Consider the following 23,024-nt stretch of genomic DNA (forward strand, 5'->3'; position numbering starts at 1 on the left):
ATTACTAGGTTACACACAGGCAAGATTTGTAAAGGCACTGAGGAAGTTTGGCAAGATGTGTTAATGACTACTAGGCAGGTCAGTTAGATTATAATTAACTGAAATCAGTTTGTATAGAAGCTGCAAAGGCTTTTATATTCATCTACTTATTTTTTAAAGATGAAAATTATATCTACCTTTGAAACTGTGTTTTAAAAACCTTACTCAAGCATATGAGCTTGAAGGAAGATAGCATACCAGCTCCTATAGGAAATGGCTTTTGATACACACACCCATATTCTGTCCATAAACTGTGATCTATAAAACTAAATTACATAGTAACTGCAGTTCTTCTCGGATCTAATCCCATTGCCATACTACTTCAAATTGACTAGATGACAGTGGCACTGGCCCAATACCAATTTGCATGCTGCAAATCCTAATAAACCTTTGCATGTGCAACTGCACTGGATTATGGTTACTGAAATTTGTGACACGTGGCAGGCTAGTGCCACATTTTTGGCCCTTCTTATCATCTTAGAATTGCCAGAATGGACAAGGGATGGAACCAAATCCACTTCTCCTATAATCTAACAACTTGCCCTAAGTGCTGAGTCACCAAGTGAAGTAATAGGGAGTCAAAGATATACATGTGTGACTGTTTTCTTAAAGTCACACACTTGTTCTAGAAAAGCAGCAAAAAGTTGTTGTTGCTTTAGAGATATGAATAATTATGGGTGAAATCATATGCATATAGTGCTATATTATTCCTACTAGGTATGGGTTCTTTCCCATAACTGTATGCAAGCAAACAACCTTGGGATTCATCTGCTTAAGAATACATCTCATTTCATGCGTATTTTCATATATTGACTTTCAGAACATTCTTATGCTTGGATCTTCAATGAATATCCATCATTTGTGCAAGAAGACAGTCGTCGATTTGTTTCTCAGGAAACTGGGCATCTCTACATAGCCAAAGTAGAGCCATCTGATGTAGGAAATTATACATGTGTCGTGACAAGTACCGTAACAAATGCCAAAGTTCTTGGCTCGCCAACACCTTTAGTGTTGCGTACTGATGGTATGTATGAGTTTATGCTTATATAATGCAGCAACTAACAGTTGCTTAGTGTAATGCTCAATGGTTTCTAATTCTTTGGAATACACACTTTTTTCAATGCATAATTTATCTCTAACAAAAATATTTATGTTGCCTTTGCCTTGCTAATTATGGCTCTTGTACTTTCCTTTAGTGCCCCATTTTTGGGGTGTAATGTCATCATGTAGGATACTGTTAAGTGGTGATTCTGATGAAGTATATTGAAAGAACCCAAAGACAAGAGTGGCTACTAGGAATTGTCAACCAAATGATGATTGTCAACCAGAAGACTACTAGGAAGCTAAAAGAAATAATACATAATAAATCCCTTCCTTAAAATATCCAAAGAAGCCTTATTGCATAGTTGTTCTCTGGGGCTCAAAGATACAAGCCTCCTTCCCTAATCACTCTTTTCCTTTTCTGAAATAATAGGAGTAATGGGGGAATACGAACCCAAAATAGAAGTTCAGTTTCCTGAATCACTTCCAGCTGCTAAAGGTTCGATAGTAAAACTGGAATGCTTTGCCCTTGGAAAGTAAGTTTGTATTCATGTTTATCCATATTGCAATAGTTGGAAACAGAAAAGTTATGTTGTACGTTAAATGGATGATGTGAGATCCTTTTAAATATGCCATAATTTTTTAGTTGCATATAAATAGTTACAATCGTTGTGTCCAGTTATAAACTAAACAACTTCTCACTATTATTGCACATGTGATACATTAATAAGATTTTTCTGCTGCCTTGTTTAAAACAAATAAGTACATACTTTGCCTCCTCCCCATTCTATCCTCACCTGTGAAGTAAGTTATGCTGAGAGTGAATGACTGGCTCAAGGTCACCCAGTGAGTTTCATGTCTGAGTGGGGATTGAACCATGGTCTCCCATGTCCTGCTACAGCACTAACCACTATCCCACACTGATTCTAAGGTGGTATGACTGGTCACAAAAACACATGTTTGAGAACCTCCTGAGCTAGGATTATAGTGAGAAAACATTGAACTATGGGAGTCTGCAAGATTTGGGCTAAATTTCACTTTGACTCATGGATTCCCCCCCCCCAAAAAAAAATAATTGATTCTCATGACGATGGAATTAGAACTGAAATTAGAATACCTCCTGAGAATTTCCAGAGACCAAAAGACTAAAACAATAACACATATTTATGCTTTTGGACCTAGAGTGTCTGTCAATCCTACCTAGGATTAATGTATCCATCCGACAGCAATGAAGTCTTGGCTCACATGACTATGTCTCAATCTTAGATAATGACTGAGTATCAAGTTCTAGATTCCCAGTCAATGAAAGTGTAACAGGTACTCTAGAATAAATTATCACAGTGGTGTGTTGGTGTTGTTTTAAAGTACCAGATATTGTTAATTCCTTCGTATGCTGCAATATTATGTTTCGTTTTTAATCAGTTCTTTTAAAATTATCTTCAAAAGCCTTAATTGCATTTGGTTTCTGCAGCCCAGTACCTCGGATTAACTGGAGAAGAGCTGATGGGATGCCATTTCCAAGCAAAGTAATGTTGAGGAAATCCAATGGCATGATTGAAATTCCAAATTTCCAACAAGAAGATGCTGGTCTCTATGAGTGCATTACTGAGAACTCTAGAGGGAAAAATGTTGCCAGGGGGCGCTTGACATATTATGGTAAGAAACCTTTTTTTTAATAGTAAAAAAATGTTGAAATAGTTTAGTCATGCTGGCCACGTGACCGGGAAGCTGTCTGCGAACAAATGCCAGCTCCCTTGGCCTATAGAGCAAGATGAGCGCAACCCCAGAGTCGTCCACGACTGGACCTAATGGTCGGGGTACCTTTACCTTTACCTTTACCTTTAAAATGGCAAATGTCCGATTTTAATGTGATGCAGTTGTATAAATATGAAGTCAGAACAAAGCCCAGCTACCATTCAGTGGGACTTTATCACTAAACTGAAAACTATGGAGAGACCTGGTCTTAATAGAGATATTGGATTCCTGTCTCATTACATATGCTAACCATCTGCATACTATCCCTTCCTTTTTTCTGTAGGACTAATTGCAGTCGTTAACAGTCGGTCAACAGGTTTACCATACCCATTGAGCCAATCACCCAACTCCTACTACCCTCCTGAGAAAAACCCCACCCCACCCTCCCACTATATATAAGGGTTTGGTGACTTCTGTTTCAGTGTATCTGAAGAATTGTGCATGCACACGAAAGCTTATACCAAGAACAAACTTAGCTGGTCTATAAGGTGCTACTGGACAATTTTTTTTTTTATTTTTTTTTTTTTTGACTGCGTCAGACCAACACGGCTACGTACCTGAATCTATGTACCTGAATTTACACAGGGATCTCAGTTTGTTAATCTCACATCATAGAGCTTTCCTAAATCAAACCCCCCCAAAGGGTGATGGGGCATTATGTACATTATGATGAGAACCAGGAGAAATATATTGGCTATATTCACTGCCCTCTAGGATCACAGGAATATAGTTGGAGTGAACTGCTTGCAGAAATCCCTTCCCCGGTCTACTTCACCTAGCGCTTTCCTTGTTGGCTTCTAGGTGCCAGCTGAAACACTGCTCTTTGTGTAGGCTTTTAATGTGCAAGTTTTTAAAAGAGACTGGACTCTTAAAAGTTTTGTTATTGGTTTCAAACATAGTTTTAAGCTGACGTTGATTGCTATTGGTCTCTGCTTCCATTTCTCTTATTTCTGCTTTTAACAGAATTTCCTTCTCCCAACAGTCAGTGTGCAACTTCCTCTAATGGGACAATTCTCAGTGTGGGCAGCCAGGCAGCCAGTATAGAGTACACCAGGTCCAAACAGGAGCAGGACTACTGCTGGCTGAGCTGGATTAAGGAAAAGCAGACCTTTAAAATAAACTTACACCCTTTTTGCTGGCATATATTCTGCTATGCTGCCAGGCCACATGACTAAGCAAAGGGGTTAAGACTAGTGAATCTTGGGTTTGTATTACTCCCTAATGGGGCTTTCTCCAATGGTGAAACATTTCCTCTGTTGAGGATTATTCCTCTCACTGCAAAAAGACTTCCTCCATCACAGAAATGGATATTGGGACACTTTTATGTCCATATTTCTTTACAAAACATCAGGAACCAGTATCTTTCGTACTTACTATCGGTATATGAGAACTTGTACATGAAAAGTACTTTTTCATAAAATGATGTCTGTGGTGATTATATTGAAAACATAACCCCAGTTTTGATAATATCCTTTAAGTATATATGTTTTAATCTCTGTACCAGTGAGCAGGTTATCTTTTAGTTTTGTCTCAGTGGAAGCTGTGTCTGGTGTGATTACAATGGGGAAGTTATAGTCCAGATTCCACTGTAGAGATCTGCATTCCTTTTCAAGTCTGTATTTGAGCAATTTGCTCTCTGTTACATTTGGTTGATCCCTGGTTCATAGGAAATTATTTCTAGTAAATAACAAGAAGAACAAAAAACAGTCAGTGACAGTGTTTTAGTGATTCTGGAAGACTGGTGGTATCTAAAAGGTCTTAAATATGACATGTGCTGTTTCCTGGAATAACGTCTGACAGGAAGTTCAGAAAAGTTGATGTTGCTACTTTATTGGAAGATAAACGAGCAAATGGTTTAGCCTATTCATAAGATTTCTAAGCTGTGATATCTCCCACATTGTGACAAGTTCATATTTTGAGTCACAAGGTGATATCACCCTCAATTATGGAAAAGATATATTAATCAAAAAAAGAAAAAAAATCTCCCAGTGTGCAGAAAAGGATGAAAACCTTAATTATAAGTAGACATTTTCTAACTATAAACCAGTTAGCATTCTATAAGCGTCACCCAGGCAAATGTCAAAGCAGGAAAGATTAAATAAAACTGGTTAATCCTGTCATATGGATTACAGTGGAGAACTGATCATATAAACTCTGTATCACTTTAACATATGAGGTGGTTATTTATGGCTAGCATAGCAACTGAATCTCACCCAACCCAAACATATTTGATGGACCATCTGAATGGTTGGGGCACTGTGTGATATGGAAAGCTTCATATACAGCCAAACTATAGATGTGTGGGTGCGCACATGAGCGCGTGATGTTTCTTGTTGTTGCTGCTGCTGCTGGTACATCATCATCGCCGCTGCACAGCATACTTACTGTATGATCTGTTATTTTAATCAGTGTAAGAACGTAAGAAGAACACTCAGGGCCAGATTTAGGTTTGATGAGGCCCTAAGCTACTGAAGGTAATGCGGCTTTTTATATGTCCAGCTGTCCTTTGTCAACAACAATTTTTTGCTGTTTTTGTGCTGAATATATGCTATATGGTAATTTATGGACCTAATAGGTATCTAAAGCCATTTGCACATGTTGCCGTGCAACCAGTCCATGCAGAATGTAGGCACCCTGTATATAAAGGTAAAGGGACCCCTGACCATTAGGTCCAGTCGTGACTGACTCTGGGGTTGCGACGCTCATCTCGCTTTATTGGTCGAGGGAGCCGCCGTACAGCTTCCGGCTCATGTGGCCAACATGACTAAGCCGCTTCTGGCGAACCAGAGCAGCGCACGGAAACGCCGTTTACCTTCCCGCCAGAGCGATTCCTATTTATCTACTTGCACTTTGATGTGCTTTCAAACTGCTAGATTGGCAGGAGCAGGGACCGAGCAACGGGAGCTCACCCCGACGCAGGGATTCGAACCGCAGACCTTCTGATTGGCAAGTCCTAGGCTCTGTGGTTTAACCCACAGCGCCACCCGCGTCCCTATATATAGCAGTGAGCAAACCAGTGATATTTTAGGGAGAAGACTAGCAGGCGGGGCCCATTACTTACATCATAGGAGCCTACACAACACAAAGCACTGTTGCTGTGTGTAGGTTTTATTTTATTTGTTTTTTATCATATGTTTTGGAAATGTACATCCAGTAGTTTTTTCCTTCAAAATTTTTTGGGGCCCCTAAGAGAGTGGGGCCTAAGCTATAGCTTGTTTAGCTTATGCGTAAATGCGGCACTTAGAACACTGCTGGATCAGGCCAATGGTTCATCTCATCCAGAATCCTGTTCTCTCAGTGGCCAACCAGATGCTTGTGAGAAGCCCCCAAGCAGGAACTAAGGGCACCAACCCACTTGTGATTTCCAGAAACTGACATTCAGAGGCATACTGCCTCCAACAGTGGAAGCCAGCAGATGAACAACCTGTTTTTCATCTCAGACTTAATTGTCACAAGTGTCTAGAAGCAGCGGTGGACTAGCAGATTTGACAACTGCACCTGAATCCCTGTCAGTTTTCAAAGGTCATCATTCTGTGGCATTTTTTACTTTGCCAGCTGAGGGTTCCAAATCAGGCTCCCCGCATGATAACAGATCCAGCAGTGTTGTGGCTGTCACTGTAACACCCTTTCAACATACATCCTAGTCAATATTCTATGCCATTTACTAATGACAAGAAAACCATTGACGATAGCGTTCAATCCACCATGCTCTCTCTGCAGCTGCAGGAGGGGCCTGCATAGCATACAATACATAGCAAACTGTAGCATTATATTCCTTTATGGAACAATATATATCACAAAGATTTTTGGGACAACATTTCTTATGTGCTGCCTGTGTGCATTGCTTAGCCTTTGCAATGGGAAGTGAAACATTGCTTAATTTGCTATTTCTACAATAAAGAAATGCCTTTCTTGGGGACTTTTTTTAAACAAAAATTGTCAGCTTGCAAAATAGTTTTATATTAAGAAAACAGCAATATAGTCTCTTGGCGTTCAGTGTGTTCATACTTTAAAATGCACAAGAGGTTATCTTGGTATTCTGCATCTATTTCTTACATTATGTTGCTTCTTATCTCATAGCAACTTCTCTCAAAACAACGATTATGTTAAAAAAGAGAACAGAGGAGGGCAACAGTGCCCTTAAGATTCACAAAAGGAATCGGGGGGGGGGGGATCAGACAATTGGATAAAAAAACAAAGAATGGCTTCTAAGACATAGTACGGTATGGACAGCTTGTGGGGCAACTGGGAAGCTATGACCTTTGCATCAAAAGAATAAAATGCCAGCTTCAGATATCTAAGGATTCAGTTGCTACAGTCAATTAGTTTGCTATATTTCTTCACACAGAATTTTCACAAACGCTACTGCTAAACTTTCAAATCTGAGGGAGCAAGTTGGCTTAAAACAAACTGATGTAAATTAAGCTGGTGTAAAGTGATGCCAGGTCCAAACTCCATCCATCAGAAGTTCTGAACTCTGTTTAGGAGTGGAGTTACTGTTGGTTGAGCCAGCCTAAGCAGAGAGGAAAAAAACAAGCCTTTCAAATAGCGTTTCAGTTATATCACCATTTAAGCCACCATTTTGCTGGGTGCCAGGTTGCCAGATCATGTGACTGAGCTGAATAGGTTTGGGATGCAGTTTAAGACCTGCTTCTCTGGTCCTCCCATGCCACACCTGTTTTTCCAGATCTTATGCAAGTTTGAGAGCCACTGGGATGGGATGGGTTATGCCCAGCTGAGCCGAAGATGAAAGAGTGAAGTCAGCATAGCCTGGCTGTGTCAGAAACCTCCCAGCTCAGCTGGAGACCTGCTGGATCCTAACCCACTTGTCCTGGTATAGGATTTCTCCTTTGTACTGTAACCCTATGCCTTAGTCTCCAATCCTACATGTGCTTACCTGGGGGTCCCACTCAGCTCAGCATGGCTTACTACTACAGTAAGTAGACTTGTATAGGATTGCACTGTTAGTCACTGGTGCCAAGGTTAGTCACTGGTGAGGTGGGGTATTTCTCAGAAGTGTAGTAGGAGATGGGTGATTGGCTCAATGGGTATGGTAAACCTGTTGACGACTGTTAACAACAGTTAATGACTGCAATTAGTCCTACAGGAAAAAGCAAGGGATAGTATGCAGATGACCAAAAATAGCTTTAGCATGTTTAATGAGACAAGAATCCCATACAGTGGTACCTCGGGTTAAGTACTTAATTCGTTCCGGAGGTCTGTTCTTAACCTGAAACTGTTCTTAACCTGAAGCACCACTTTAGCTAATGGGGTCTCCTGTTGCCACTGCGCCGCCGGAGCACGATTTCTGTTCTCATCCTGCAGCAAAGTTCTTAACCTAAGGTAATATTTCTTCGTTAGCAGAGTCTGTAACCTGAAGCATATGTAACTAACCTGAAGCGTATGTAACCCGAAGTACCACTGTATCTCTATTCAGACCAGGTCTCTCCATAGTTTTCAGTTTGGTAATGAGTTGTAATAGTAAATAGTTCAGTTGGCTTCTGCTCCGTGCTTCAAGACTGTGCTTCTTAGTTCATTGGCCCTTCCGAGTTCTGGCTCTACTTTACCCTTATACTGCTTCTCTCTGGATCAGCTACTGCTAACCTCAGTTGCACGTTCCCGACAATAGCAGAAGCACAAGGAGCTCTGAGTGTCTTTCTCTGTTTAGCTCTGGAATAGCGAGGTCACAAAATTTCAATGAAAAGTTAAAATAGATCATTGTCACTCACTCCTAGAGCCCTACTATATGGCTTCAGCTGTGCTAAAGGGCAAAAACTAATGCTTGGACCCATATATACTGACTGTGCTGAAGTCATGGTACTTCCTTCTGAATATAGACTATTGTGGTAAAACAATGGAAAAAACGTTCTTTCCTAAAAAGTTTAATTACAAACATAGGCATTTAAGCATAAGTTCTATGCTCCATAAACTTAAAAGCTGCATTATTTAAAGGTTTACTTAATGATGTATTTGAAATGTGATGGAATTAGATTTTCCCACTGATATTAAAAAGTACAAGAAAAGTAATACCCAAAATCTATGGGCTTGCATTCTCCTCCTGTTTGATTGTAGTAGAGCAGAGGCTGAAGAAGGAGAAAGAGGTAATAAATTTGTGCAATTGCAAATGTAGCTATTGAGTCAAGGGCATCCTAGACTAGGATGCTGAAGGTTGAGCATCAGCTGCATTCTCCAGGGTTACAGAAATTAGATATTAGAAGAGTTTTAGCAGAGCTCTAAGACACTGCCAGAGTAATCCTGTCTGTGAGTTATGCCCACTGGTCAGGACTACTAATTCTCCTGTGTGCACAAAGCACAATTCTGCACTGGCAGGAAAAATTACGACAATGTGGTAGTAGAGGAAAAATACAACCTTCAGGATTCAACCACATCACAGAGGAAAACTAGGATGTGACCTGGAGAGGAACAGACTTAAATTAGAATCCCATGTTCATTTAGGATCTTTTTCTCAACATACATATAATCTTAAACCTGCAGAATAACTGGTATAGCTTTGAACATTCCCATCAGAATCATTGGAGAACCCCGGATAATTCACCCTAAGGTTGAAACACAAAGGGGATAGGACTGAGCATGTAGCCAATTATTGCTATAGCACCAGAGGTATAAATTTCAAATGGGGAAGATAGATCTGTCTCTATACACACTGATACGGTTTTTATTATGGAATGTTAATGTTAACCATTGCAAGGTACCTTGAGCAGCTATACACATTAGAAAGGTACAATGAAAATCTCAATATAAATAAAATACATACAGGGATGAGTGGTGAGGCTACAAGGCTTCTTGGCCCATGAAGAGGATAAGCAGTTACTGTTGTAGAGTTACAGCTCCACGTGCCAGTCATTGTGGATAGCTATCACAGTACATCTTTGTGGGCAGATAGATCTCTTCCTGACACCTAGGAACCACTCACCCACAATGGTACCCTTTGCCACACCATAACAGGCCAGATACATATCCCCCCCCCACTCTAAACCTGGATTTCTGGAGCAGGGGACATTGCTTCTGGTTCTGCTTCATCTGCCTCCCCCCGCGCCTGCCTTTAAAGTTATTGCTGCTGTCAACCACTTCCCATGATGTAGGCATTGCCTTCATCTGTGCATTTATCTAAGTTGGGACTCAAACCCATGGTTCATGTTGACTGCTTCACTCTCCTTTCCCACTGAGCTACTGGACAAATCACAGTGTTACCCTCCCCTGGGTTTGCTATTATAGTTTTCATTCTTCTTGCAGGAGTTGTGAACATGTATGCATGAGTTCCACAGTAAGACTTGTATCCTTCTCCCGAGAAGCCTCTAGTTTTCTATGTTGGGCCTTCTTGTACAATGAGAAGCACAGTAGTCTCTTTTCCAATGGCCTAGTTATACATTGTAAGAGTGCACTGGATTGTGTTATATCATGAGCTCATTTGACTACCACCGTGCTTTGATTAATGCCTTCTGTGCCTGGGTGATGTAGGCATATTAATGTTCCGCAACATCCTTATTTCCAGGCACACTGTGGTATTGCCTATCAGTGCTGCTTCTGTTAGCTGTTCCTGGGTGTGCATTGTATTGTGACTACCTTATGTGGGCATGAAGCCTGCCATAGTAACCCCATATTATGTAGTGGAACAAAAGCATCAGCATGCTCATCTCACTTTTACGTAACAGTTCTTTGGGTGTAGAACAAATAGTTGGCATCTTTAAAAAAATGACTTAAAAGGCTCAATAAATCAAAGATGCAAGGAACTATTTTGCTGGGTGAGGAAATTTCATGGCTGCATACTCTCCTTTATATGGAAACTTTCCTTCTGGCTGCTTATGCGTCAGTGAGGCATGGCATCGAAATCAGCACCTGCCGCCGTAACGTTAGTCATGTTAACAGGCCTAAGTAAAAACACAATGTGACATTAATGTATCATTTAAGGAACTTTTTTGTTGTTGTTGTTCAGAACATTCCCTGCATTTACTGTTGGTCAGCTGCTTTCCTAACATGCTTCTGTTATCACCTTCTTGAAGAACAATACCCCTCTTTATTAAGGCTTTCTTATCCTTTTGCTTTCCTTTAAAGCAAAGCCTCACTGGGTTCAACTCATAAAGGATTTTGAAGCTGCGGTGGAGGACAACTTATACTGGGAATGCAGAGCAAGTGGCAAACCCAAGCCATCCTACAGGTGGCTGAGAAATGGAGAGCCTCTGGCATTGGAGGTAATGGTGGCTGTTCTTTCTTTGGGCAGGGGGTGGGGTAGGCATTCTTGCATATATGTAGACCATGGACTCTGCACAAGTAACTCAAAACGAGCTGACAAAGGATAATGTTATGCCTCAAATAGCTTCTGCAGTTAATTGTTTACCAATAGCAAATTATGCTTAAGAGGATTTATTCTTTGGCACATGGGCTAAGCTGCATTGCCAATGTACATGGTGGTGTTGGCACATGAAGGTTGTGCGCCCATCATTTCTGCCTATTCTTAAAATTACTGTTGAATTGCTTGGGTTGTACTGTATGTAATGCTAATCTGAGTCTGTTTATAAACGCGATAAATAAACAACTCAGAGCAGATCCATTAAAATTAATGAGCCTGTCAGTTATGTCTATTAATTTCAGCGGGTCTATCCTGTGTAGGACTAGCATTGTATACAACTCATGGTTCTTACATTTACATGAGCAGTTAGCCAGGTTATCTATCCTACAAAGAAGGGTGCCTCCAGGCTTAATGGAAGTTATTTTCATCCTGTATCACATTGCAGGGTGAGAGATTGTCTTCTGGCTTCCCTCATATATAATCATTTCTGCACTGTTTATGTTGCTCACTTATGCAAATCAAATGGAAAGATTGCACATAAAAGCACAAGAAATCAAATCTATTGAGAAGTGTCATTTTGCCAACTCAGTCAGCTTCCCCTTCCCCTTGCTGAATAGACAAAAGCAGTAGATGGGGAAGGCAGGGGAGGGCAGAACGGTACAAAATTTATTGGCAGGCAGTTACTATGAAAATTACAGTCTAACAGATGTTTGTTGTCTCACTTTTAGTATCATCTACGTATGTGAGACTGAGAATATCAACTTTATTCAAAGTATACTACAGTGGTACCTTGGTTTAAGAACAGCCCTGTTTACAAACTATTTGGTATACGAACTCTGCAAAACCGGAAGTAGTGTTCCGGTTAGCAAACTTTACCTCGGTCTAAGAATGGAATCCGAACGGTGGAAGGGCACCGGCGGCGGGAGGCCTCATTAGGGAAAGCACACCTTGGTTTAGGAACGGTTTTGGTTTAAGAACGGACTTCCAGAATGGATTAAGTTTGTAAACTGAGGTACCACTGTATATCACTTTTGCACATTCCTAGTTGCTGGTTTCAGGATCAGCATTTGTCAGGCAACTGTTGTTCAGTTGGACAAGATTCCTAGTAGACCAAGTACAGTGATAACTAACTGAGTAGTAGGGTGAAAAATAACTAAGAGAGGAATTCAGTGTAGCGCTAAGTTAATGTCCCTTAGCACTAGCAGAATTTTTTGTGCTAGTGGAATGGTACTCATGGCTGGTTGCACAACAATTTGCTTGTTTCGCTTTAATTCTGATACTTCCTATTGTGCAATCTGTTGCACAACAAGCTTTCTGTGTGCATAGCTGTTGTGCAGGATTTCATATTGTGCCCCCATTATTCTTGCCCTTCTGTTAGCACAACAACCCTTCCGCTGGCAGTCAGAGAACGCTGAATCTGAGCCTAGGGTTGTATCTAGTGCTAGTTCAAGATTTTATATACATGTATGGAGGACACGGGTGGCGCTGTGGTCTAAACCACTGAGCCTCATGGGCTTGCCTATCGGAAGGTCAGCGATTCGAATCCCCATGATGGTGGTGAGCTCCCATTGCTCTGTGCCAGCTTCTGCCAACGTAGCAGTTCAAAAGGACACTAGTGCAATTAGATAAATAGGTACCACTGTGGCGGGAAAGTAAACGGCATTTCTGTGCGCTCTGGCACTCATCACAGTGTCCCTTTGTGTCAGAAGCAGTTCAATCATGCTGGCCACATAACCCCGAAAGCTGTCTGTGGACAAACGCCGCCTCCCTCGGCCTGAAAAGCGAGATGAGCGCCGCACCCCATAGTCGCCTTTGACTGGACTTAACCGTCCAGGCGTCCTTTACCTTTACTTATACATGAACATCAGTAACTTAATAGGTGATTCTGGGGGGGGGGGGGAGAAAACTGTACACAGACTTATATTAGGTCTGCAAAAGGATGTAGGAGGAGGGGACTCTATAGTCTATAGACTCTGAATTTGAAGATAATCCTGGATCTCCCCAGCCTATGAAAACATGGAAAGCAATATTTTTAAATGAAATGGGCATTTTAAGAGCATATATTGATTACAAAATTGAACTGGCAAATAAAAAAAAGTTCCCTGAGAAAGTTAATGAGTTTGAGATTATGGATTTTAGAAACCTAATAATTGCAGATAAATTAAGTGGGCTAAAGTGTAAAGTTCCCCAATATGATGAGCAGTTTCTTCGTGCCTTTGTTCACAGACTGGATGATCTGAGAAATAAGACTCCTAACTTTATTTTGCCAGCAGTAGCTGAAAGGATCAGAGTCAAAAGCATTGGTTATAATTATTTCTCACCTCTATGCACCTTTGAAGGTGAGGCAGGGAGTGATACAGGAGAGGGCCTTTTCTATGGTGGGATCCTGTCTTTGAAACTTACTCCCCAGGGGAGCTTACCTAACACCATCTCTTGTTATATCTTTATGCAAGGCAAATACTGTTTTTATTCGCCTAGGCATTGGAGGATGTTTACATCTGCTGATGGGATTGCCAGACTTCAAAAGTCTCTTTAGTCATATCTTCTTCTATCACATTGTATTGTATTCTTCTTCATTGCTATTACTAGTGGGGAGTGATTTGTAAGGATTTTAGTGTGATTTGTAAGGCTCTATTACTAATTTCTCTTCTAGTCATGTTAGTATTCTTTCTTTCTCACAACTGCAAAATGAATCCCTCCGTGGCTTAAAAAAATCATTCCTAAGTGAGAATCATGGACCACAAAAGTGATGGTGGAAATGTGATACTGGCCAAGGGGGCTGAGTCCTGCTGCCCAGATGATCAGGCAAAAAACCTGTGCTATTACAGTCAAGGCTGATTGATGTTCTCTAAGTGCCTCTAAAGATAAATTATAAGTTCTTAGGTTTCTTTCTTTTTATTCAAGTGTGCATAAATTGTGATAAACTGATTGCTGAATGTGATAGCATATAACATTATTATTTGCATATTCAATAAGCAATGATATAAACTTCCATCTACAGTCTGAATTCGTGCTTCATGTATATATACCCTGTTCAAGGTGAACAAGACTCTGTTTCTTTCTCAAAACACTACACCCAGTCTCTGGAGTTGTAATATGACTTGACATTCCGAAGGAGCAGAATTGAACCCCCACCCCATGCCAGGCTGCAAAACCGTTTTATAGAAGTAGGCATGCTTGTAAGCACCAAAATTAAAGTGAGTTGATCCCCAGGATTGTTAGGAATAGGGCACATTGACAATCAAATCCAACTCAATTTTCTCAGAATTCAAAAGAGGATTTTCAAAGCTGGTGTTCCAGTTTGAGGCTTATATCTGCTGGATAGCACATAAAGCCTTGTAGCTCATAAAGGCCATTATTACTGTTATTATTGTTGTGCTACTCTCTTTGGTCAGAGCATGCCAGAAACTTCACAGTTGACTCAAGCATCAGTTAAGCTATGTTTAAACTCTTCAAATGAGATTTGATAAAAGCATGGGGTATAGTTGTGCAGTCAAAATAGCTTCCCGTGTCTGTTTTATCAGTCATTTAAAGGCATATACATTTCTAACTTTTGCTTTTGCTGTCCAGGGAAGAATACAAATCGAAAATGGGGCTTTGATCATAACAAACCTCAACTTGACAGATTCTGGCATTTACCAGTGTATTGCAGAAAACAAGCACGGGACAATATATTCCAGCGCAGATCTCAGAGTTGTAGGTAGGTCTAAAATTTCCTATCTCTTTCATAGAATCGTTGGGTTCAAAGGGACCCTGAGGGTCATCCAGTCCAACCCGCTGCAATGCAGGAAACCTGCCCACAGTCATCCCTGAGTGGGCTCGAACCACCGGCCTTCTGATTAACAGCCAGATGCACCAATCCGTTGTGCCACTGTTACTAAATATGTATTTCCATGCCATGTAGTTGTCAGAATGATTGCCTTAAGAAAAAAACAAGTGGCAAAACTTGGTGTGTTGTTGTTTTCTCATCGCAGCAAAGCAACTTCTAATTGTGGTGCTGCAATACTTTACTCACCTGCATCTAGAGGATGTATTAGATGGGTGCGGGGGTGGAAGATGAAGCCTGGTGTGTTTTACAGCCCAATCATTCACTGCTTTAAAACAAGGAGACCAAGATAAATTATTAATTAGGGGGAGAGCGGAGACAAAGGCTTGGATGCAGTCCCAGAGATTAAAACTAATCACACGATCTGGAAGCAACTTCGGTTCAGCACATTACTCAGGTGTGCTGACCTTCTGCATCACGGCCCTGGTATTCCTGGGAGAGCAATGTCATTTAAAAAGCAATAAGATGGGTTCCTGTGACCCCTTCCTTGATTATGGAGACAGGGGCCAGTTACTGAGGTTATGCCAACTTGCTTTTGAAAACAAATGGCAAACACTCATCAAGGCTGAGTGCTTGACTCTCGGCGCTTCCACAGAATTCTAATAACAAGCACCCTTTTTCACTGATAAGGCAGTTGAGAGAAGCCTTGACGACCACCTTGTGCAGTTTCCTTTTAAGCATTTCTAAATAGTTACCAGCACCTGTTCATTGTTACAATTCACAAAGGTCACATCAAACTATCCTCACAGCTATATACAGCACATGGGGTCGTATCCAGCCAGTGCAAGTTCTCAATCCTCTCCTTTCCCTGTGCAACCCCTAAATCTCACCCACAACAGATTTAGGGGCCATGCTGGGAGAGAGAATGGCAGGGAAGTTCCACTGCACAGCCCAGAATTGTTATGCTAGCAGAACTGTGTAGTTGGAACCACACACGGGCTATATTTGGCCAGTTGTCTCACTCCATTTGTCACTTGTAATATAACCTGCTCTATTTGTACTGAAGAGCATGAGGAAGCCAAGTGGAGCCTGCTAATGGTTTGAGGTTGATTGCAAGGTTATTAGTTTGAGAGTTTTTTTGTGTGCCAAAAGCAGTTCTCTGATATTGCAGCACTCGATAAATTTGCAAAAAAAAATCACTTAAATATGAGCCCAAAATCAAACTAAAGGTCAGCTCACATGGCATCATTTTAACATTGCCCTTCTGCTCTTTGAAGTTATCCTAAGCTGTGTATTCCAAGGAGACCTGTTCTGCTTCCATTTTGTGTTCCTTCATTAGCACCTTGGCTGAAGAGGTTCCATATTTTCCAAAATGGTTGGCTGGCAAAGAACTCGCAAACCAAGCCCTAAATGCGCTTGAAAGCCTCCTGCCAAAATCTTCTGCTGAAATGAACAAGGAAGTGCTTTTGCCTTCGGTCCATTGCCGTAGCACTTCCCAAAATTGTTAATGTTAAGTCTTCCTCATGTTCCTGATGTAATCAAAGCAACGCTGTCACCTGCTGATTAGCCATGAAGAACTCTGATATTATTTTGGAAGAAACGATCATTTAGAACTCCACCTGAAGCCTAGACCAATTGTTTTGGGGCCCTTCCCAGTCTTACTAGTAACAGCACTATAGTATGTGTTTCTTCGCCGCCACCAAACTGGTAAAATGAAGCAGTTATCAGCATTATCCCATTGTAACCCACATCCTGACATGCTAAAAGTTGTGTCCTTATGCAGTTTCTGAAATCAAATTATATTCAGAAAAGCCAGTTTCTCTGGATAGCAGTCGCTGGGAGAAACTGGCGGAAGAAAGATGTACCCTGCTTGTGAGCTTCCTGCAGGCATCTGGTTGACTGTTGTGCAAAATGGAATTCTGGATTAGATAGACTTCTGGTGCGATCCAGCAGGACTCTTCTCATGTTCAATGAAATGAAAATGAAGTATGCGTTTAATTCCAGCTGAATTCAGTGACAATTTAATGTGTGATAATGTGCAATGGTAATTCAGATTCTTCGGTGGTTAAATGAAAAACGGGCCTATTTTAACTCACGGGATCCACTGAGGCCATGGCAGAGAAAGTTGTGTTTCATAGTTAATATTCTTTTTTCCGCTGCTAGCCTCTGCTCCTGACTTCTCTAAAAGCCCGATGAAGAAGCTGATTCAGCTTTTAATTGGCAGCACAGCTCATTTTGACTGCAAGCCGAAATCTTCCCCTAAAGCGACGACTACTTGGAAAAAGGGAGGTGAGCTGCTCCAAGAAAATGAAAGGTATTATGTGAATCATGAGTGCTTCCATACTACAATTTAAACTATTATTCTTAGTCCCTATCCTGAATAATAATAATAATAATAATAATAATATGCACTAATCTAAACGAGGTAATAAACATGCAAACACAGCTTTTGTAAAAGTAATTGAGCTTCTCTTTTCCCCTCTTTTTCCCCTTTTTGGATCCACCAGAGTAACATTCAAGGCCACTGAAACAACATCCTGTCTCCCCAGTTGCCCAGCAGATACACTGCACATACATTTGGTCTTTTTCTGATTATGTGGTTAAGAACGGTAGCTACAGAAGTGTTGCAACACTTCAGAGAGCGATTTCTTGTGAAGTGGTCTTTCATACACACAACAGCCTGCCTCGCAAAATGCATGAGATAGGGTGTGTGCTTGTTGTAATGTAATATATAAACACAACACACAAACGCACATAGATTGCAACAGCAAGGAATTTTAAAAGATAGGAACTGAAGATACCAGGGTTACAAAAAAGGAGCAAAAGCCTTAATAGCTAAATAACTTCTGCTTATAATACAAAGGCTGGAGGTGGAATCCTACACAGTCTACTAAGGAAGAAGTCTGACTGATTTTTTTCCTGAGTAAACATACTTTTGTGAGTTTGCAGTGCGAGTTAGGCTGTATACCTGACCAGTAAAGTGAAATTGAAGTATGTTCCTAAGCAAACAAAAACAAAAATACTTTATGCCCCAGGAAGCTTATAATCTAAATTCAGTTAGTCATGCGCAGGAGAAAGAATGGTGGAAAGTAAGCAATAGGAAAGGCGGGGAATGGATGTGAGCAAATGCAGAACATGTACCTGGGCTTTGTTTCACTTGAGCGTGAGACCTAGGGAATTAAGACAAAGGCTTCTCAGATGAAGGACATTTTCAGCTGAATTTGAAGAAAGGGGGTCACTAGGTAGGAAATTGTAGCATCAAATGAGGTTTAACAACTTGACAGCATTGCTCCAGGAAGCCTTGCCAGGTTGGAATTTTATCAGCAAAGAGCAATGGGTGGTTGTTGTTGCAATGTTTGAAGCAAAACTGAAGAGTCCTCATTCAGTTCCTAAGGCAATTACACAAATCTTGCCCCCTTCCTCCTTTTTTTAAACATTCCCCCAAATATGGGGAAATACTTCCACAGGAAGAGAAGTTCTTTTAAAAAACACACAACTCAGTGTGGTTCAGCACAGCACTAGGCCAGCAAATGCATGATGCCTTGATCTAGTTGGGAATACAGCTTCTAATGCAAATAAGGATGCACATCCCATTGAAATGTTCAGTTCAGTGCTGACCAACACTATGTTTCCATCTATCTTGTGCAAGACTTGATGCATTTAGATACCTTTTTTTTATCTCAACTAAATTGGATAGATCTGAACATGAGGAAAGTTAGGCATAACTGTCAACACCACTAGAACAACAATATCAATACTGAAAATGCAACATCATGAATATCTATATATCCCCAAATACTAAATTGTGTCACCAAGATACTGTCTAGGTGACAGAATATAACTTGCCTGAAGTTTGTAAAGTTTTGTTCCATGCACTGTGTGTGAGAGGGAGAGAGTGCACAGCTGATTGGGGAAATTAGAGGGGGGAATTACAGTAGAAGCTATATGTTGAGAAAAAGGTGGCGTACTCAGGTAATACTGCAGGCGTAATATCATTTCATACAAACTCACGCCCTTTTCCAACAGTTGGGCGTTTTAGCACAAATTGGCCTTTAGCACAAAACTGATGAGACGTTGTCATTGTCTCTGGAGATTTGATTTGTGCCATAGTGTCATCATAAGCAATATTTGAAAAGTGAGGCATGCACATAAAAGGAAGAATACATGGCAGAGATTCGTGTTAAGAAATGACTGGTGCTTAACAATGGGTCGCCTCCTGTTGTTTTCTAAATAAAATGCATTGTGAAGAAGTTGCAATGCCATAGCAAATCAGCAGACGATACAAATTATTCTGGAGAGTCAAAGTGGTGCCAAGGGAGCTAATAAAGCCAGGCAGCCTAGCAGCACCTTGACAGTTCAGAATCAATGCTGACAAATGCAAGGAAATGTGTGTTGGAAGGGAAAAATTGAACTACTCATGTACAGGACTAGGTTGTAATAAATTAACCTGTAACAGCTTAGACTGGAGCATCACTTGTGGAGAGTTCAATGGAGATATGTGCTCATTCTGCAGCAGCAGCAGTCAAAACAAAGTGAACTGAGAAATGAAGAACGAGATAGAAAATAATACTGGAAATCTCGTTCTGTTGTTACATAAATTGATTTTAATGCCCTTAGACCTTGAATGCTGCACACTGTCCCGATCATCCTGGCTCAGTGATATAAAGAGACTAAGGGATGGCAGGTGAAGATTCAAAAAAAATTGCAAAGGCATCCCTATGAACTGCGAGTAGGAAGAACTCAAGACTGATTTAGTCTGAGGAAGACTAATTGTATGGGAATCTCTAGGTACAGAAAAAGCATTATCAGAAGCTTAATATTTACCTAACTATAGCTTCCATTACTAGGAACAAATGAAAAGCAGTGCATTTAAGGCAGCAAGGAGCTTATGTTGACATAATACCATTAGCATATGGTATGGTTGAACCAACATTGTGGAGCGACTAGAGTGTTCTGTTTGGAAGCAAACTGACAAGTTTGTTGTTATCCAGAAGTGTTTCATTGGGATTGTTGAAGGAAAGATGGGACATAACAATTGTTCTAAATGTGCCAGATTACTGAAAGGATTGAGATAAGTGGGGGGGGGGGGATCCAGTATAAATAATTGTCAGTCGTGGTACTATGCACTATGAATGGAGAGCATGAGAAATGATTTTGAAATATACCACAAGAGTTATTTCAGCCAATTAAGGTAATTTCTCATGAAAAGATTCACATAGCATCAGCATTCATAGTTGCAAGTTAGGTTATTTGTTTCGAGTAGAGTTATCTGTGCAGAAAACTACCGATTATTCTTATGTTCCCTTATTCTCTTTGACAAGCGTTGACATGTCCTTCATTATGACTAGCAACCAAATGGTTTTACTCTGGAAAGGTAAAAGCAATAAGGAAATGCAGAAGTAATGTTGTTTTTACTGCATCCATGTCTTTTGTCTTTGGTACGAGTATCCTAATGTAGGGGGAATGGTTTATCAATTCTTTTTATTTATTTATTTTATCTCAGACATTTCTATGCTGACTTGCCTTTTGCAGTGCACCAGGAAAAAGGTATTCATAAAACACTTCACTGGAATCCTTCCCTAGCCAATATGGTCATACATTGTGTGGTTTTTTAAAAAATAAATAAATAAAAATTGTTTTATTTTCTGTAGAGAGAGCAATTTAGACCACGAACTGAAAGATGAAACCAGAGACCAACACAGCTTTTATAAAGCCATCTACAAATTTCTGTGACCATAGCCTTTATACTATATTTGGTCTTCTAGGAAGAGTTTGTAATACTCTGATCATAAGGAAACCTACCTGTGATTAATTGCTGCGTAGGACTTCTTATCCATGAGCTATCCAACTATGTCATCACACGAGTAGAACAAATTTTGCTAATGTAACAGTATTCAGCCCTTCTCTGCAAGCCCCTGCACCACTCCCAGGGCAGATTTTGGCATGTGTGGGCTGGGAGCTGGGGTGGAACAAATATTGTTACTTGTTGTTCAAGTAAAAGTGCAATCACTTAGATACAGCCCCAGGGCTTCAACAGCAGCACAATCCTCTACAAGTTTACTCAGAAGTAATCCCTTTAGAGTCCAGTGGGACTTACATGCTGGTAAGCGAACTGCAGCTTATTATACACTGGCAGTGTCCAATTCAATTGCATCTATCAAGAAATGAGGAAGAAGGTAAAATATGCAGAAGCTATTCAGCAAGTTGAAAGCCACTGAATTGACCCTTTTCCAGAGACACATCTGTTTTTAACATTCCATTGTCAAAACACAGTTATTTTTATGAAGTGTTGTTTGTCTAGCCGTATGCCCCTACTTGAGCTTGCATCATTGCTTTGGCTAGGAAAGAAACCCAGAGGGAAGTTGTTTCTTAAAAATACAGCAGCTGAATTTCTGACCTAAATCTTGCAGCGGCTTATGAAATGAATGTATTAGATTAACCCAGGATTAGCTACTTAATTAAAAGTGAAGTGTGTTCAAAGCAGAATAAAACTGTGTACATTTTGATGGAAGTACTCTAATTCTTTCGCTTCTTTGAAGTGGGTGATCTGAAGGGCTGTGTAAACCCCCTTGTTTTGGGTGATGGACTGATCTCCATCCCAGCAGGAAGGCTCCCTAGCTCTGCCCTAACTTTACATTTCTTCATAGAATGCATTAAAACAGTACTTGCACTTCTATCAGCTTCTAGCTTTACCTACACACAAGACTGCTTCCTTGGTGGAAGATGAGGTGGAGTTGAGATCAACTTTTTCAAGTGATATTTTGAGCTTCTACTAATATATAGCTACGCTGGAAGTTTCTTCAGGGAAGCTAATTTATAGGGCAAAGCACTATTAAAATCTGGAGAGCACATAATCCCTGCCCCTTGCTCCACCTTGTACTTTCTTCATACAGTATTATGCTGACCTTTGGGTCAATGTACTGAAGAAGGTGGAGTGGGGGTTCAGGTTTGAGGCATGCTTGGAGGAAACTTGATTGCTTGGATCCATTCAAGCCTGGTTTCATGGCACTGAAACTGCCTTGGTCGCCCTAGTTGACAGCATTTATTGGGAGAGAGATGGGGAGAGTCAGTCTCTTGGCAGCTTTTGATACCATGGTATCCTTCTGGAGTGTCTCGGGAAGGCAGGAGGTGCTAAATAGCATGGAGGACAAGATGGAACCTTGTGGGACACAATAGGACAAGTCCTAAAATGCCAAAGATTAGTCTTCCATAACTGCTTTCTTGAAATAACCTTGGAGGTAGTACTGGAACCATTGAAGAAGTGCCCCCATCTCTGGGAAGCCTCTGAAAGCTGTTGCCAGGAGTGAAGTGCCATCAATATGCAGATAATATCCAGTCACATTTCTCTGTACCATCTGAATTAGGGGAGGCTGTTAAGGTGAAAGCATCTTGTGGCTCATTCTCAGACTGGAGAGAGACGGATCTAGTGGGTGAGAAAAATGGGAGGTGCTTCCTCTCTTTTTTGAGTGAGTCATTCAAACTTGCCTTTAAGCATATTCTTGTGCTATTCAGTATCTGTATATGAACTGAGCTACAGTCTCAGGGGATGCGGGTGGTGCTGTGGGTTAAACCACAGAGCCTAGGACTTGCTGATCAGAAGGTTGGCGGTTCAAATCACCGTGACGAGGTGAGCTTCCGTTGCTTGGTCCCTGCTCCTGCCAACCTAGCAGTTCGAAAGCACGTCAAAGTGCAAGTAGATAAATAGGTACTGGTCCGGCGGGAAGGTAAACGGCGTTTCTGTGCACTGGTCTGGTTCACCAGAAGTGGCTTAGTCATGCTGGTCACATGCTGTAAAGTGAGATGAGCGCCACAACCCTAGAGTCGGTCACGACTGGACCTAATGGTCAGGGGTCCCTTTACCTTTACCTTTACAGTCTCAAAACTGACATACTAGAAATCAATGGATACAAAAAGAATGTTGCAGGTTTTCTGTTCCAGCGGTGGTTTCCCAGGGTCACATCAAATGCTACTACAGAGGATGCCCCCATCTTCAAGATGGGATACCTAGGGAGCATGAAAGGCTCCTATGGGAAAGAGCAGTTTAAAAAGACTTGGTTCACATATGGTACTTCATGCATAGTCCCTCTGGCCTCTGGAACCCTATGTTTTACAGTA

General features: G+C 40.9%; 1 protein-coding gene across 1 annotated transcript in view; it reads left to right on the forward strand.

The window, feature by feature from the left end:
* LOC309336547 (contactin-3-like) overlaps window positions 1-23,024 on the forward strand; it is a 130,751-nt gene that overhangs the window by 72,836 nt on the left and 34,891 nt on the right. Inside the window, exons 3-8 of the mRNA XM_081852484.1 lie at window positions 860-1,063; window positions 1,514-1,616; window positions 2,552-2,736; window positions 10,909-11,045; window positions 14,714-14,843; window positions 17,073-17,223. Of these exons, the coding sequence (XP_081708610.1) occupies window positions 860-1,063; window positions 1,514-1,616; window positions 2,552-2,736; window positions 10,909-11,045; window positions 14,714-14,843; window positions 17,073-17,223 (910 nt within the window). The remainder of the gene's footprint in view (window positions 1-859; window positions 1,064-1,513; window positions 1,617-2,551; window positions 2,737-10,908; window positions 11,046-14,713; window positions 14,844-17,072; window positions 17,224-23,024) is intronic.

Source organism: Podarcis erhardii, assembly GCF_964252035.2.
Source record: "Podarcis erhardii genome assembly, chromosome: 2".
NCBI lineage: Eukaryota > Metazoa > Chordata > Lepidosauria > Squamata > Lacertidae > Podarcis > Podarcis erhardii.